General features: G+C 38.6%; 3 protein-coding genes across 3 annotated transcripts; 1 reads left to right on the plus strand and 2 right to left on the minus strand.

The window, feature by feature from the left end:
* On the minus strand, positions 612–1,748 carry LOC109226062 (uncharacterized mitochondrial protein AtMg00810-like). The gene is made up of 2 exons (XM_019390865.1): positions 1,727–1,748; positions 612–1,675 (listed from the first exon to the last, which is right to left on the minus strand). Exons 1-2 carry the CDS (start codon positions 1,746–1,748, stop codon positions 612–614), a joined length of 1,086 nt encoding a protein of 361 aa, XP_019246410.1.
* Positions 6,236–10,015, minus strand: LOC109226324. The gene is made up of 2 exons (XM_019391112.1): positions 9,629–10,015; positions 6,236–6,451 (listed from the first exon to the last, which is right to left on the minus strand). Exons 1-2 carry the CDS (start codon positions 9,955–9,957, stop codon positions 6,400–6,402), a joined length of 381 nt encoding a protein of 126 aa, XP_019246657.1. The 5' UTR covers positions 9,958–10,015; the 3' UTR covers positions 6,236–6,399.
* On the plus strand, positions 17,106–17,719 carry LOC109226325 (40S ribosomal protein S18). Its single transcript, XM_019391113.1, has one exon. The coding sequence runs from the start codon at positions 17,215–17,217 to the stop codon at positions 17,671–17,673; it is 459 nt and encodes a 152-aa protein (XP_019246658.1). The 5' UTR covers positions 17,106–17,214; the 3' UTR covers positions 17,674–17,719.

A 17,938-nucleotide genomic window follows, 5' to 3' on the forward strand; every position in this document is an offset into this window, starting at 1 on the left:
TTGCCAAGCTTTTAAAAACTGATTCTAAGTGTATTTTTTTCAAAAGTACTTTTGGAGAGAAATTACTTTTTTCTACTTCTGTTACTACTAAACACTTTTTTTTTCTTCTAAAAGCTTGATCAAACACATCAACTTTGAAAAAGAAATATCTTTTTGTTTTTGAAAAGAAATACTTTTGACTTTGGAGATGTCAATTTACACCATGAACGAGTGATTCGTCCCTCGATTGAGCTCCATTGAAGAGCTCTAGAAGCTTCGCGTGAGAAAAAGGGAGAAGACTGATTTCAGAAATGAGAAAATGAACTGCACATTTTGTATTGCTATGTAACAGTGTATATATACACACGAGTACAGAACAAGATTAACTAACTCTAACTGAAAACTAATTGACAACTAAGCTGAGCCACTAACTAACACTAAGTAATTGTAACTAACTGTACAACACGTAAAGCTAAAGGTACAAGGTATAAAAGCATGAAACATAATAAATACAGCTCAATACCCCCCCCCCCTCCCCCCCGCCCCTCAAGTTGGAGGTGAAGGTTTCTCACCCAACTTGCTTAAGAGAGCAGAATGTTTGACACAAATGAGAGCTTTGGTAAGTACACCTGCTAGTTGAGCACCGGTAGCAATTGATGTAAGGAAATGAGGCCCTCATGAAGCTTGTCTCTCACAAAATGACACTCGACTTCGATATGTTTAGTTCTTTCATGGAAAACAGGATTTTTGGCTATGTGCAGAGCAGATTGGCTGTCACAAAAAACTGAGACTGGCTTAGGATAAGAGACAGTAAGTTCATCGAAGTATCTGCACAACCAAGTCAGTTCCCCAACAACTTTTCTCAAGGACCTATATTCTGGTTCTGTAGATGACAAGGAAACTGTTTCTTGTTTCTTGGACTTCCAACAAATTGGAATGTTCTCCAGTAGTACTATGTATCCAGTAACTGATCTCCTAGAATCTGGGCAGACTGCCCAATCTGAGTCACAGTAACCCTTCAGACTACAATCAGAATCATTAGACAGAAAAATTCCTAGAGTGGGATCACTTTTCAAATACCTAAGCAGATGAAAGGCAGCCTTCAAATGTGGTTCTCTGGGATCTTGCATGAATTGACTAAGATATTTTACATTGAAAGCTATGTCTAATCTAGTGTTTGTGAGGAAGTTTAATTTTCCTACAAGTTTTCTGTAATATGTAGAATCTGACAATGGTCTTCCCTCTTTGGCCCTCAGCTTCTCATTGGGATCAAAAGGAGTAGAGAGACTACTGTAGGAGATGCAATCAAATTCCTTAAGCATATCCAAAGCAAACTTCCTTTGTGAAATGATCACACCATCAGCTGTATACAAAACCTCCAAGCCAAGGAAATAATGTAGTCTTCCCAGATCCTTGATCTTAAACTGATCATGCAAGAAATGTTTGAGCTGAACAATCTCTGAAAGATCTGTTCCAGTAACAATGACATCATCTACATATACAACTATATAAATTGTGGAGTATTCTGTCTTCTTATAGAAAAGGGAATAGTCATTCAAGGAGTACACATATCCCCTTGAACATAAAACTTCAGTCAGCTTATAGTACCGTTGCCAGGTTGCATGTTTAAGGCCATACAGTGACTTGTTCAACTTGCAGACTAGGCCTGGAGAATCAGTTTCAGCCCTGGTGGCATCTGCATATACACCTCCTCATGAAGATCCCCATGGAGAAAAGCATTATTTACATCCACCTGAAAAATTTGCCATTGTTTCTTTACTAAGCTCTCACTGTTGTCATCTTTACAACAGGGCTGAAGGTCTTAGTGTAGTCTATGCCTGCTTGTTGAGTATAACCCTTCACTACCAACCTAGCGTTGAATCTTTCCACTGTCCCATTAGCTTTTTATTTTATCTTATAAACCCTTCTGCAGCCAATAGCTTGTTCGCCACTTGGCAGCGGTACAACATCCCATGTATGATTAACATGTAATGCCTCATACTCCTGAGTCATTGTTGCTTGCCATGTTGGATTAAGTGAAACTTCCTCATATGGAGATGGTTCATAGTCATTGCAAACATTCATCACAAGCAATTGACATCATGGATTAAGGATGCAGGTGAGATATGACTGTTTAAGGAAAACACGGCATTAAGAGAGGTGGAGGATGTTGATTGATCATTAGCTACAGAAGGAGGAGTGGATTTTAATTGAGGTATAATGTAAATATAATCTTGCAAGTGAGTAGGAAGCTTGTGTTGTCTCCCAGATCTCCTAGGCTCTAGAGTTGGTGAAGGATTTTGTAAAGTGTTGTTAGGTAAGTCTTGTAAGGTGACAATAGGAGAACCAGAAGGCTGTGGTTCTGAAAGAGAACCTGCAGAGTGATCAAGGATAGACTCAGCAGATGCATTGTTAGCATTATCTTGGCTGAGTGAAGTGTCTGTTGTGTATTGAGGAGCATCAGCATGTGGGTCAGTGATGAAGGGAATTGAATGTATGATTGAAGGGATGGAACCAGTAGTAGGAGAAATAGCAAAAGGGAAAATATCTTCATGAAAGATTACATCTCTAGATATGTGGATTCTTTTGGATTCCAGATAGCACTTTATAACCCTTAGTGTCAAAAGGATATCCAACAAAAATATGTGGCACAGTTCTGGGCTCAAACTTGTCCTTATGTATTTTTGGTATGCCAGGAAAGCACAGGCAGCCAAAACTCCTAAGGTGAGAGTAGTTTGGCTTCTTCTTGTATAGAAGTTCAAAAGGGCATTTGTTCTTTAGATAAGAAGTGGGTAATCTGTTTATCAGGTATGTAGCTGTTAGAATGCATTCTTCCCAATACTTCACAGGCAACTTTGACTGAAATAAGAGTGTCATGGCTGTCTCTAAAAGATACCTATGCTTCCTTTCAAGCACACCATTCTGTTGTGGTGTTTATGGACAAGTTCTTTGGTGGACAATGACTTGATCTTGAAAGAAAGAGATTGCTTCTGCACCAGTAAATTCTAACCCATTGTGTTATCTGATTGACTTTATGGTTGTGTGAAATTGGTTTTTAACTAGAGAAACAAAGGCTTTAAGAACTTGCAAGGCATTACTCTTACTGGATAGGAGGTGAGTCCAAGTGGATCTGCTATGGTCATCTACCATGGTAAGAAAGTATATATAATTGTTATGTGTAGGTATATGATAGGGTCCCCACAGATCAGTATGTAACAAATCAAATATCTGTTTGGTGTTGCTAGTCCTTTGGGGAAAGGGCAATCTGGTCTGTCTGGCCATTAAGCAAATAGAACACATAAAAAGTTGTTTGTTAAAGAAGGTAACATGAATGGTGGTAATGCTCTTCATTTTAACAAAAGGAACATGTCCCAATCTGTTATGCCGCAATACATTCACATCATTGCCATGAGACAAGAAAGAAAAGGGAACACAAACAGGAGTTTTATTATGAATGGATTTATGTACATTTGAGAGGTGATCACATTGTGAAGAGTCCTTATCACAGGTACTAGATGGCTTATTGCAGATGGATCTATTTACATCATAAGTGTGGGATGGAATACAAGAAACAGAAAGAGTAGATATTGAAACATTACTAGCATTCTTCAAGCAGAGAGAACAAAGAAGATACATCCCATCGCCGATCTTACCAATCTCCAGAGGCCCCTTCATTGAAGGGGCCTGCAGAAGACAACAAGTATCAGTGAAAGCTATTAAAGACTTGAGTTGGGCAGTTAAAGAAGAGATGGATATGAGATTAAATTTAAATGATGGGACAAACATGACTCTATGCAAGGTGATTTGAGGAGCAAGTGACACACTACACATTTCTGTCACCCTAACTCTGTAACCATTTGGGAGAGTAACCAACAAAGGATAAGGTAATACTCTAATATCTAGCAAAGAAGATCTATTGAAAGTCATATGATGAGATGCCCAGAATCTAAAATCCATGTGTCAATCCAAGTTCTGAAACATTTACAAGATAGTTTTTCAAAATCAATTGAGAATGTACAAGTGATCAAACCTGCAAAAGGCATGAATCCTACAGCAAGGTTCACAGCACCAGTCCCATGATTTGTACTCTTTGAGCTTTCTCCTCCACCGTTACCGTGAAAGTGTTGCAGGATATTAAGTAATTGACCATATTGCTCCTTGGACAAGTTTAGATTTTGGCTTTCATCTTTGGGTCCAAACTCATCTGCTTTAGCACATGTTCCATCAGGAGAAGTGATATGTGCATTGGCCAGCACCCTTTTGTGTTTATTATACTTGAAGTTCTGATTATGGCCCTGAGGGTAACCATGAAGCTTAAAGCATTTATCCTTAGTGTGACCTAGGCGCTTGCAATAGTCACATAATGGCCTAGTCCTGTTAGTGTTTGGAAAGTTAGCATTAGGGGCATAATTGGTTCTGAAATTATTGTTTCCAAAATTGTTGGCTTTTCCTGAAGTATTGACATGAAGGGAAACGGATTCTGCAGCTAAATGATTTGAAGGTTTCATCTCTCATTTCTTCTCATCTTGAATGAGTAAGGAGAAGGCTTGTTCCATTGAAGGTAATGGATTCATCATGAGAATGTTACCTCTTGCTGCTGTATAGACTTCATTTAATCCCATAAGAAATTGAATCAATCTCCTGTCCTGTTCTGCCTTGCACATATTTTCCTTGGCACCACAAGTGCATTGGCAGCTGCATTGTGTCTTTGCACTCAAGGTGCTCAGTTCCTCCCAAAGTTTCTTCAACTGAGTATAGTAATAAGTGATATCCAAAGTACCCTAGGATAAATCATTGATCTCCTTTTGAATTTGGTACAGTCTCGCACCATTTGTCTGTTCATATCAAACTTCCTGTTCTTTCCACAGTTCAACTGCATCACTAGCATACTCTATAGTATCTGCTATTTCCTTTGATAGTGAATTAAGAATCCAAGAGGTCACCATATCATCACAACGTTCCCATTGTCGAAATTTAGGTGATTGATCAGGTCGTTTGCATTCTCCACTGATAAAACTAGTCTTATTCTTAACAGATAAACCACGCAAAATAGCGTGTCGATATGAACTATATCCAATTCCACTAAAAGCTACACTGACTAACATAGCTCCAGGATTGTCTGGAGGATGTAAGTAGAGATGAACACTAGGATCCATTCCAGAATTAGCGACAGTTTCGACATTTACAGTAGCACCAGTTGCATTGCTTTGATCAGTAACAGCCATGTCGAATTTGAAGAAATATGCGTTCAAATTGAAGGTGAAAAATCAAAACCTAAATCGATGGCGAAATGAGGTACTTACACCGTATGAATTGAATGGAATTAGGGCAGAATCGAGAAACACTTTTGGACTAAGAGACGACTGAGACGAATGGATCGAAGGCCTCTGTGCTCTGATACCATGTCAATTTACACCATGAACGAGTGATTCGTCCCTCAATTGAGCTCCATTGAAGAGTTCTAGAAGCTTCGCGTGAGAAAGAGGGAGAAGACTGATTTTAGAAATGAGAAAATGAACTGCACATTTATATTGCTATGTAACTGTGTATATATACACACGAGTACAGAACAAGATTAACTAACTCTAACTGACAGCTAATTGACAGCTAAGTTGAGCCACTAACTAACACTAACTGTACAACACGTAAAGCAAAAGGTACAAGCTTTAAAAGCATGAAACATGATAAATACGGCTCAATAGGAGAAGCTTGGACAAAACAGGGTATAAGGCGAGCGACGCAATCTTGTTTTTTGTTTTTTTTTGTTTTTTTGGGTCCAGATCAGAATCCACTTTCCTTTGCAAAAATTGCAGATTTATGAAGTCCTTTGATATTTCTTTAAATTAGACGGCAATAACAGTTGCTATGAAGAAGTATTTGGACCCTGGAAAACTACCTTTATCATTTTCATTAAAATAGAGAGGAGCAACGACTGATCAACACTTTCTTTTTCCTACCAACGAAATCACATACTTACAGAACTTCAAAAGGATATAAAAAATATAATTAGTTATAGAAACATAAATCTAAAGTTCTATTTGTCATATCCCTATTTTCATCTTCAGATTTTGACAATTGTCAATTGAATAGATCTAAAGTATGTGTCAGCTACTATATTTCGTTGTCAAAGAGAACTATGTCAGCTTCTCTACAATTTTATAAATTACGAAGTTGTTCGACAGGCAATGAAGCTAATTGCAATTGAAAAATAAGAAATTGTATCGTAGGAAGAATCGCAAGCTACAGAAATTGGAGGAAGCAATGTAACTTGAGATCATTTTATTAACTCTGTACAAAAGAATATTTAAAAAAAAAAAAGTATTTTCTGCTCCAAGTAGGTGAACAAAAAGTGAAGAAATGAAAGCGGAAAAGCAAAAAAGAGCAATTATTTACAATGAACAAAAACAACAGAACGCAAGACTAATATAGCGTTCCTGAAAAAGCAGGCATGCCAATCGCATATGACATTTCCCTGCATATAAAAAAACAAGAGGTTAGCTCTACAAAAGAAAGAAATGAAAAACATATTAACAACATTTTAATATGTATTTAAAATTATTAATTATCAGATTACTAAATGCCCATTATACTTGTTTGGCTCAAAAGTTAACGATATACTTTGTAAGCGATAAAACAATCAAAAATAGAAAAGGGGTAAATCGTAATCAAATATAATAAACCTAGAGATGCAAAGATGATAATATTGTTGTAGATCTGATATTGCAAAGTGATAATGTTTACCAATAAGATATTTTCGTTAGAGGTAGAGATATAGAGAGAGAAAGCCAGAAAAATGAGAGAGTTGTATTAGATCAGATCCCCCTTTTACAATGTGGAGGTCTCCATTATATAATAGGAGACCTTCCTCGAAAGAATCAAAAAGTTACAAAAATAGGTAACGTCTCCCTATCGTGGACGCTGAGTTCTAAACGATGTCGCTTTTGTCCTCACGGCCGAGTCGTACCCGCTACGTTGGTCGGCGTACACTTATTGGGCGTACCCACTGGTGTAGAGATACTGAGGGTCAAATTTGACCCTATACAGTTAGTCCCTCCGCTCGTTGGAGACGCGTTCGGTGGGCGTCTTCGACGGGCGGAAATACGAACCTCGGCTTAGGAGAATTTGACCTCGACCAGGGGCGGCAATATGAATGAAGTGAAACATATGACGTTGTTGAGCCGCTGACGCGTGGCTTCCTTTTTGGAATGATGTCATCGCCTGTATGCATCATCATTATATTTGCCCCCGAGGCGGTTCAGATGATGAAGTGACGTTTTGGTTTCCGGCGCACGTTTTGAATCATGACTCTTCGATTCCTGTGCAACTTATCCTTATAAGTATGAGAGAGGTTTGATCTGATTCCACTTTCAAGCCGCTGAAAAGTATTTTCTGATACACTCCTTTGCCTTCCTTTCTTGTAACCGTTATTTCGTGAGGGACTCTCCCACTTCTGTTGAAACCACACTTCCTATCGTCAGTGCTTCGTTTCTCAAGTAGCATAATCATGACAAAACGCGGACAGAATAATAAAAAGGCCAAAGATAATGCCCCGTCTAGGGTTCCGCCATCTTCCGGTGGTGAAGGGGAAAAGGCGGAGAAGGCCCTTGTTCCTCTCAGCGTAGACAATGTCCTTCCGAAGGAGACGCACGTTCGCAGGGATTTTCCAACTAAAAGCCCTGATCTTCCCTGGGAGCACAGCGTTTTACTACAATCCCATTTAGATGATCTGCGAGAGACACACTATATTCCGGACCACGTGGAAATGGTTCCGGCCGGGACGGATTATGCCAATGTGCACCGGCCTGGATATTGCACCTTCTATGAGTACCCGTTCTTGATCGGTTACGCCCTTCCAGTCTACCCTCTGGTGGAGGAGCTTTGCCGTTTTTACAATGTGTGTCCGGCCCAGCTCACTCCCTATACTTTGAAGGTGTGCCGTATCATGACCACTTATGCGGCCAGGGCCGGGTGCAGCGTCTCGGTCCACCACCTCTTACAGTTGTTCAGCGCTGGTTACCTGAGGGGTACCATGCTGCAGTTGAAAGGTCGTGGCGCAAAGGGCTTGGTTGTTAAAGCCGATGATAAGCCCAACCGTCGCTTTTGGCGTAAATATTTCTACATCAGGACGGAGCACCTGGTGTCGAATCCTGAGGGGTTCCCAGAAAGATGGAATCCAGAACGTAAGTATTTCTACTTGTAGATTTTAGTGCTGCTTGCGCCTTCGACCATACGGCCATAGTGACCTTTGTTTTTCTTTCCTCTTTTTTATTCGCAGCGAGGGCTTCTCCACCCCAGCTTGTTGATGACATTAAATCGTGGGTGGAAAGAATAATACCCTATGCGGAGGAGTGCCGTACCTGGGCTGCATTTCTTCGGCAGTACGGCCCGTCAGGTAATTCTTTGGCTACGGTTTGGGGATTCCCTACGTATTTGTTATGACATTCGCGTTGGCAGGTCGGAGCGCCCCTAAGAAGAAGAAAAAGAGCGTCGTCATCTTACCTGGGGCGGGTACTGATTCTGAAGATGGATACATTCCCTGCGGCTCGCCCAGTGATGGTGCCGCGGAGATTCCTCAACCGCTGCTTGTGGCGGCGTCCGCGAGGGGAGCGACTCCTTCGACACCATCCCCTCGGGCTGTGGAGGAGACTTCTAAGAGTGAGGAGACGCCGGAAAGANGGTAAATCGTAATCAAATATAATAAACCTAGAGATGCAAAGATGATAATATTGTTGTAGATCTGATATTGCAAAGTGATAATGTTTACCAATAAGATATTTTCGTTAGAGGTAGAGATATAGAGAGAGAAAGCCAGAAAAATGAGAGAGTTGTATTAGATCAGATCCCCCTTTTACAATGTGGAGGTCTCCTTTATATAATAGGAGACCTTCCTCGAAAGAATCAAAAAGTTACAAAAATAGGTAACGTCTCCCTATCGTGGACGCTGAGTTCTAAACGATGTCGCTTTTGTCCTCACGGCCGAGTCGTACCCGCTACGTTGGTCGGCGTACACTCATTGGGCGTACCCACTGGTGTAGAGATACTGAGGGTCAAATTTGACCCTATACAATACTATTTTATTCTTTTGTTATCAATAAGTGTAGCTAATTCAATTAGCTTATGTTGGTGGATGAAAAAGAAATAATAAACGTTTTATCTTATGCGATCGAAATTTGATAAATACTTCCACAGCTTCGCCTTCTGATACGATTTATAAAAACATTTTATGATGCAAATCACATTTTGTTTTCCAAGTTTCTCCAATCACCAATTTTATTCAGCAAAACAAATACTATATAAAAAGCTCTTTATAAACTAGTATATACTAAATTTATATGTCTAACTTTCTTTTTTAATCTATTCCAAAAAATATATTTATTTTTACAAGTCTTCATTTCAACATTCTCATTCTCATCAATGATATTCACTTGTGATATGACATGCTTAAATTTAAAAATTGAAAGGATTTTGATATACTACAGGATTTAAAGTTTTTTTTTTTTTTTTTTTTTTTTTGCATCTAAAATTCTGTGTGGAATCAAAATAAAACACATATAATAAAATGGAGGACTAGGGAAGATGAAAGGAGACTTTCAAAAAAACTAGAGAAAAAGAAAAAGAAAAAGAGAAAAATGATGGAGCAAGTTGATACCAGTAACTCATGCCGTGCTTCTTCGGTGCTCGACCTTTTGCAGCAGATTTGACGCCTACTTTTGAGGCTACTTTAATGCCGGGAATTCTAACATTCTTTTGATTGTAACTATAACGATCAACGTCGGTAATCGTTTTGTCTTCGGAGATGACGTGGAGCACCGGTTTCCAATTCCCTCTGTTCTTCACTTTCCTTTTCCGAGAAGGTGCACTTTGTGTCGCAACAGAGCGATTTAGCTCCGCCTCTTTTTCCTCCGGCTGTAGCCCTTCCACCGCCTTTGTAACGGTGGCGCCGCCACAACACGTCCTCAGTTCCGATAGAAACTTCATATATATCACAAGATGTGTGTAGTATATTAAATACAGTTGTGTATTCTGAAAAAATGACGCGCAACTGTAGAAGGTATATATATATATACAGGGAGAGAAAGTGACGGGGGCTGATAATGTAAACGAGATAAGGAACTAATGAGTGATGACGTGGATTTTGGATTTGGATAATTGCTGATCCCATAAATATTTTGGTAAGGGATAATTAAGATTTCTGGTATTTTAGTTATTAGCAGATCTAATCCTATTTAATAATTGACTAAACATGTTCAGGGTGTGTTTGGCATGAAGGAAAATTATTTCCATGAAAAATGAGTGGTTTTATCACTTATTTTTTCTTATTAGTTGGTGAGTGAAAAATATTTTTCGGAAAATATTTTCTATTGTTTGGTTAGAGAGTAGAAAATATGTTTTTTAGGAAAATATTTTTTATGCAACTCTCCTCACCCCTCTCTCTCGCCCACCCCTTCCCCACGTCTCTAAAAATTGACACAACAAAGCAACTAATGTGTTGCTTTACATTTTTACGTAAAAGTCGCGAACTTTCGAACCCGTAAACTTTATAATTTCTAAATCCGTAAACTTTCAAACAAATAAACCTCTAAACTCATAACTTTAGAACTTGTAAAATTTCGAACCTGTAAAGCAACAGATGAAAAAATTAAAATTGAAAAAATATATATAAAAAAAATATTTTTTCCCCGCGGGGGGGGGGGGTAGGTAAGGCGAAGGGGGTATGAGCAGAAAATAAAAAACTAGAAATTTAAATTAAAAGAAAAGTAAAAGAATTTTTTTTAGCGCGGGAGGGGGNCTAAAGAAGTAAAAAAAGGCCAGAGTATTTGTGTGGTTATAAAATTTTCCATTAAGGGTAGAATTGTAAGTTTAAGCTAAATTAATACTCCCTCCGTTTCAGGTTATGTGAACCTATTTCCTTTTTGGTCCGTTCCAAAAAGAATGACCCCTTTCTAAATTTGGTAACTATTTAGCTTAAACTTACAATTCTACCCTTACTGAGAAGCTTTTATAACCACACAAATACTCTGGGCCCCTTTTTGAATTGTTTAGGACCACAAATTCCAAAAGTCTTATTTTTCTTAAACTCCGTGCCCAGTCAAACAGATTCACATAAATTGGAACCGACGGAATACCAAATTTAGAAATGAGTCATTTTATTTGGAACGGACAAAAAAGAAATAAGTTCACATAAATTGGAAGAAAGGGAGCACTACTTCTTCGATTTTGCTCCATCAAAAATTTCCTTTAAAGTAACGAGATAGTTACGGTACGGTTAAAGATAAATTATCTGATTCCGCAATCAGGTAAAAGTAATACTATGAGATAAAAGCTGACGCATGATGACTTAATGGTGGCTTTTTATATTAAGAAAAAATTATTTTAGTATTTTCACTCCTTAAGTTAAAACTTGGCTGCCTAAAAGATTTTGTTAAATTCATATGACTTATTAGTATATACTATATAGAAGGACAAAAACACACAAACTTATTTTTAGTTTTATGACCCCTTCTTCTTTTTTATACATGAGAGATTTGCTTTTACACACAAGAAATTTATTTTTTATACGTAAGAGATCTAAAAAAGATATTTTCTTAAATTCAACAATGTAAAAAGTCATAAAGGCCTAAACCCCGAATAAAATAGAAATGTCTAATTAAGGACCACAATTAATGTTTTGGGAATGGCTCTAGCCAAGTAGACCGTTCTACTTGCATTCTTATTTCACGGCGTTTCATTTAAACATATAAACATGTTCAAACTCACTATTTTAAATTTCCTTAACCATTGACCAAGTGATGTTAACATATCGAATTGGACAAAATACATGGTATACACGCGTATAAAGAGCACGAATCAACTATTTAAAGTTCTAAAAAAAAACGAAGCTAAAATAGAATTACTAACGCAATATTTCTCCAAAAACTCATTTTGAAGAACCAATCCAAATATACACAACTTATCTTCAAAATTATTGTTTAGTACTTTTTTTTGCACATTAATTATCTAAAATTTATATTAGTGAGCAACCAAGTGTGGAATAGAGCTTAGATGCTAGGGTCTATGTTGGGCGTGTTAGATTATTGATCACGCCCAACTATGCCTTATAAAAAGGACAATGCGGTCGTTACAAATATAATCCGGTTTACAAGTCCGGAGTCGAATCCCACAGAGAACTAAGGTTTAGCTACATCTGTTCACTATCACCAAGAAGACAAGCTTGAACAATTCCTAACTTATAGATATTAAGATTCTTGTGCTTAACTACTTAACTAACAAATTAAAATAGTAATTTAACAACTAAAGATACTGAGGGTTAGAGAAAAGATTAAGGAGGTCTAGAGTTATGATTTCCCCAATTGTCGGAATCCTTCCCGCTATGTCTTCTATAATTTCGCCTAAGTATTCTCTACCGATCATGAGCACTCTTATTACCGTAAATCTCTCCCGAGTAATTACGAGAATTTACTAGACGCACTCTTCCGAGCTACGCTAGCTGGCTTTTAATACATCTCACTTCAGATTGCACCCAAGGCTTCGTTATCCCTAATCCCGCCTTTAAACCCTCGGTTATTGATCCCTCATATACTCTGGGAGTGGTGTTGTTCAACAATTACCTAAATATGCACTCTCTCCCGAGTTATGCATACTAAATAGGCACAGCTAATTGAGAGCTCTTCAATCAACCACAATATAAACGTAGTTGAACAAATAGAGAAAAGCTATGGCTCAATTATATAAAAACATAACAAGAATTTATCCTACAAAAGGTTCTATCAAAACTCTAGATAACAAATTAGCTATTCATAATAGTATGTAAAACTACAATACTAAAAGTCATAACCAACAATGAGAAATAGGAAGAGAAAGGAAAAACTTGTAAAAGAATTCTCCGCCTTGCTCCCAATGTGTTCTTGCCTCCAAGGGTGTTGTCTAACCCTAAAGTAGTGTCTCTCCGCCTCCTTAGCTCTAATTTGTGTCTCAAAATATGTCCCCTTCTTGTTCTAGGCCGGCCTCCTTTGTTTTATATAGGGTTTAGGACTTAAAATCCCATGTTTTACACTTTAGCCCCTGAAATTTACGCTTCCCACCGCGGTTTCACCGCGATCGCGGTGGAACCGCGGCAAAACGCCCTCGCGGATTCTTCATTCTTCAGAAACTGCCTTCCACCGCGGTTCTGCCGCGGTTCTGCCGCGGTCGCGGCAAAACCGCGGTTTTTCACCCTGTTTCGTTTGGAATTTGGGAAAACGTAAAACATGAAAGTTGTAGCCCTTTGAGTTAGCTTTCCAACCATATATTGTGGAGCCCAAATGGAGTTCTGAGCAAAAAGTTATGTCTATTTTACTAGACAGTGCGCAATATGCCTCCTCAAGCCTTCGTTCGTACTTAATTATCAATTTTGACCCCCGAACACGATCCCGGCTTAATTCCTTGAGCTTTTACTCAGACTTCAAAGCTTCAAATCACTTAAATTCATTCCATAACATCTATATAGCTCGGAATCACACCTACAAGGCATAAAACACACAATTAGTGCAAAACACTAGCGATTAAAGCGCAAACTCAATTAAAGTGCAGTAAATTCGAGTGTAATAAGCGACTAAAATATGCAATTATAGCCTATCATCAATTATACCTCGATTTGAATCATCTTGATCCAACTCATTTTGATCCAAGCAAACTTTGAGCAGGTTGAATTGGAACCTATTTATTGCTTTGACCCGTTTTAATCCGTACAAATTTTACCCAATTTGTTTATTTGTCACCTTTTTATTTGAACGTCAGAAGAGATGTTGGCTAATTTTGTCCTTTGAGTTTCTATGTACGATTATGTGGTTCTTTGCTCCTAGATTTTTTCTACTTCTGACAAGTTTTATTGATTTCAGTTTTACCACAAAAAAAGAGCAAAAAACTTGCGCGGAAAAATAATCTTATCATCTCAGGTGCTATTCTTAATTTTCTTTTTCCGTAATCCATTATTGTCTTAATTATGTTTTGGTTATTATATGGAATTCGAATCTAAGTTCCTGCATTTTACAATGACTGTCAGCGCATTGATGAAGAGCAAGTGTGCCAGCTTCAATGCTTGGGTTTGAATCTCCTTACACACATGTTGTTTAGTGTTCGATAGAAACTTTAGCTATGTAGAATTTGGACCGATAGAGGTAAAGAATATAGTACCATGAAAAATATGAAGTTAAGAAAGTCTTGTAGTCTAGATAGCATTCCTATAGAGGTTTGAAAGAGTGTCTTGAGAAGGTTGGAGTAGTATGGCTTACTAAGCTATTTAATATCATACTAAGAAGCAGTAGGATGCCCGAAGAGTAGAGGAAGACTACTCTTATTTCAATCTACAAAAATAAATAAATGAGATATTCAAAGTTATATGAACTATCGTGACATTAAACTCATGAGTCATACAATAGAACTCTCAGAAAGAGTGATAGAGCGTAGACTTGGAAACATGACAAGAGTGGCAAAGAATTATCACGACCCGGAATTCTCACTTTTGGGGCCGTGATGGCGCCTAACATTTCACTTCTAGGCAAGCCAACATTAGAGAAATTCTTAAGCCAGTTTTTAAACAATTCAAATAAGTGAAACCAATTAAACTGATATGAAACTAAAGCGAAGGACGAAGTGGCATAATAACCAATAATATCTAAGTACAACCCGAATCTGGAGTCACAAGTACACGAGTTTCTAGAAGTTCTACAAATAAAGTCTGAAATAAGTACAATTATCTCGAATAAAATGAACAGTAACTAAGGAAAGAGGAAAAGGACTTCAAGGTCTGCGGACGCCAGCAGATCTACCTCGAGTCTCCAAGTATGCCAATCCGAGCTGATGCACCTCACGTACAGTTGGGACAAGTACCAAAATCTGCAAAAGAAGTGTAGAGTAAATCTGAGTACAACCGGCCCAATATACTCCGTAAGTATCGAGCCTAACCTCGACAAGGTAGTGACGAGGCTATGACAGTACACTCACTTAATTTAACCTGTACGAACAAAAATATATGTGCAACATAGTAACAAATAAAGAATAAATATGTAAAATTAGGAGGGGACATGCAATCGAGGAACAAGGTATGATAATTACAACAGGAATGACAACACAAGACATTCAAATAAATCCTCAGCCAATAAAAACGAATAAGCATAATGAATAAAGATGGCATGTGCCATCATCCATTGTGCTTTTACTCTCAATCTCACCATAAAATAATAATAGTGGCACGACATCACCCTTCGTGCTTTTACTCTCAATCTCTTTATGAAACAACAAAATACGGCACGACATCACCCTTCGTGCTTTAACTCTCTTTCTCACCATGCATTAATCAGTAAATGAAATAAATAACGGTACGACATCACGCTTCGTGCTTTAACACTCTCCCTTACCATGTGGTAATGAATATAAAAATAAACACGAATAAACCTTCGGTCAATAATGGTTCCGAGATACCAATCCTCGTTTTCAAAGAAATACTCAACCGTCACAATTTAATTCATAAATGCGGAAAGAATGATCAAATAAGGAATGAACTAATCTAAGCATGGATATCATAAGTAAAGAAGGCAATAAAGTACAAGAAACAAGTCCCACCCGCATGTTTTAACTCAACCACAACGCATAAGTACTCATCACCTCACATATACGTTGTACCGAAACAATTAAACACGTAGCAAATAGGCAAACAAGCCCTAATTCCTCAAGTCAAGGTTAACCACGATACTTACCTCACTCCGCAGTCAACTCAGAGCTCTATCGGGGCCTTTCCTCTAGAATCCGCCTCCAAACTACTCGTATCTAACCACAATCGACTCCATAACGTCAAATAATGCTAAGGGAATCAACTGCAATACATAAAGATAGGATTTTTACACTTTTTCCAAAAAGTCAACCCCGGGCCCGCTTGGTCAAAACCCGAGGTTCGGATCAAAACTCATTTATCCATTCATCCTCGAGCCCGTAATGTAATTAGTTTCGAAATCCGATCCCAAATTGAGGTCTAAATCCCGAATTTACAAAAACTCCCAATTCTTCCTAAATCCCTAGTTTTCTACCATGGAAGAACAAAGATTAAGGCTAGAAATTAATGGGTGATATTAGAAATGGAAGAAAATAAGTTAAAGTGTACAAACCTATGAATTGGTGATGAGTTTTCCCTTCAAAATCGTCTCTAGGCCGAGCTCTAATGGAAGGTTTATGAAAAATGGGAGAAATCCCGTCTTTGAAACTTTTAAATCACTGGGCGTCAGGTGTTCATCGCGTTCGCGAAAGGCACTGCCCATGTGGCTTACGCGATCGCGAATTACGCTCGCGTAGTCTTAGCCCCCTAGCCTTCGCATATGCAAGCTTGGGCTCGTGTTCGCGTAGAGTAAGTTCATTTCCCAGCCCCGCCTATCTAACACTACGCGTTTGCGATTGAGTGGTTGCGTTCGCGAAGAGCGGACTCCCTCACTGGTCCGCATTCGCGACCGTTGGCTCGCGTTTGCGATGAATGGAATCCTCCCCAGTCCCAGATTTCCCTTCACGATCACGAGAAAGGCTTCGTGATTGCGAAGCACATGACACCAGATACAACAGAAGCTCAAGAAACCAGAAATTTTCAAAGTCCGAAACACCCGTAGCCTATCCGAAACTCACCCGAGCCCTCGGGATTCCAAACAAAATATGCACACAAGTCCAAACACATTATATGAACTCGCACGTGGGATCAAAATACCAAAATAACACATAGAACTACGAATCGGACACCAAAACAAATAAAATTTTCAATAAAACATAAGAACTTTCATTTTTAACAATCGGGCGTCCGAATCACGTCAAATCACTTCCGTTTTGCACCAAATTTTGTAGACAAGTCATGAATACCGTAATGGACCTATACCAAGTTTCGGAACAGAAATCGGAGCCGGTATCAACAAGGTCAAACATCGGCCAAATTTATAAATTCTGTAAACCTTTAAATTTCAAATTTTCAATAAATTGCGATAACTCGAGCTAGGGACCTCTGAATTCGATTCCAGGCACACGCCCGAGTCCCAAATCACAATCCGGACACACTAGGACCATCAAAACACGGATCTGAATCTTTTTGCTCAAAACATTGACCAAAGTCAACTCAAATAGCTTTTCTTCCGTATCTAGGGTTTTTCTTTGGAGCTTGGCATCTCTTTCAAACTAAAGCAGCCGCAGCCGCAGCCGCACTGTACCGAAAGCAGTGAAACCCTAGCCATGTCGCTGGTTGCAAACGAAGAGTTTCAGCACATTCTTCGTGTGCAAAACACGAACGTTGATGGAAAGCAGAAGATCATGTTCGCTATGACCTCTATCAAAGGTATCGGTCGCCGTTTTGCTAACATTGCTTGCAAAAAAGCCGATATCGACATGAACAAGAGGGCCGGAGAACTCTCTGCTGCAGAGCTTGACAGCTTGATGGTGGTTGTGGCTAATCCTCGCCAATTCAAAATCCCAGATTGGTTTTTGAACAGGCAGAAGGATTACAAGGATGGCAAGTTTTCTCAAGTTACATCTAATGCACTTGACATGAAACTCAGGGATGATCTGGAACGGCTGAAGAAGATCAGGAATCACCGTGGTTTGCGTCACTACTGGGGCCTTCGTGTACGTGGTCAGCACACAAAGACCACTGGCCGCAGGGGGAAGACAGTTGGTGTCTCCAAGAAGAGATAAATTATCTACTTGCCAGTTCCTATATGTTTTATGCTTCTCTTTAGTATGTGGAGTCCAAACACTTGCAGGAGGTTTATTAGGTATTTTGTTATGTTTGCACTGAAATTTTCTTGTCTTGCCATTTGGAGGGTTATAGTTCGTATAAATCCTCTGATAGCGTTGCAAGCAAAAAAAAAAAAAAAAACGAAAAAGAAAAAAAAGTAAAAAACGAACTAACTAACTAAAATTTAAAATTTAAGTCGACAAATTAAACTTTTAACTTTTA

The sequence above is a fragment of the Nicotiana attenuata genome, chromosome 5 (genome assembly GCF_001879085.1).
Source record: "Nicotiana attenuata strain UT chromosome 5, NIATTr2, whole genome shotgun sequence".
Classification (NCBI taxonomy): Eukaryota; Viridiplantae; Streptophyta; class Magnoliopsida; order Solanales; family Solanaceae; genus Nicotiana; species Nicotiana attenuata.

Excerpts from the sequence above, each read along its gene's own strand:
- LOC109226062 (XM_019390865.1), bottom strand. The coding sequence starts at position 1,748 with ATGGCAAATTTTTCAGGTGGAT. Across the intron at positions 1,676-1,726 it reads GGCAAATTTTTCAGGTGGAT|ATGCCACCAGGGCTGAAACT; the intron begins GTAAATAATGCT and ends GTGTATATGCAG.
- LOC109226324 (XM_019391112.1), bottom strand. The coding sequence starts at position 9,957 with ATGAAGTTTCTATCGGAACTGAGGACGTGTTGTGGCGGCGCCACCGTT. Across the intron at positions 6,452-9,628 it reads AAGCACGGCATGAGTTACTG|GGAAATGTCATATGCGATTG; the intron begins GTATCAACTTGC and ends TTTTATATGCAG.
- LOC109226325 (XM_019391113.1), top strand. The coding sequence starts at position 17,215 with ATGTCGCTGGTTGCAAACGAAGAGTTTCAGCACATTCTTCGTGTGCAA.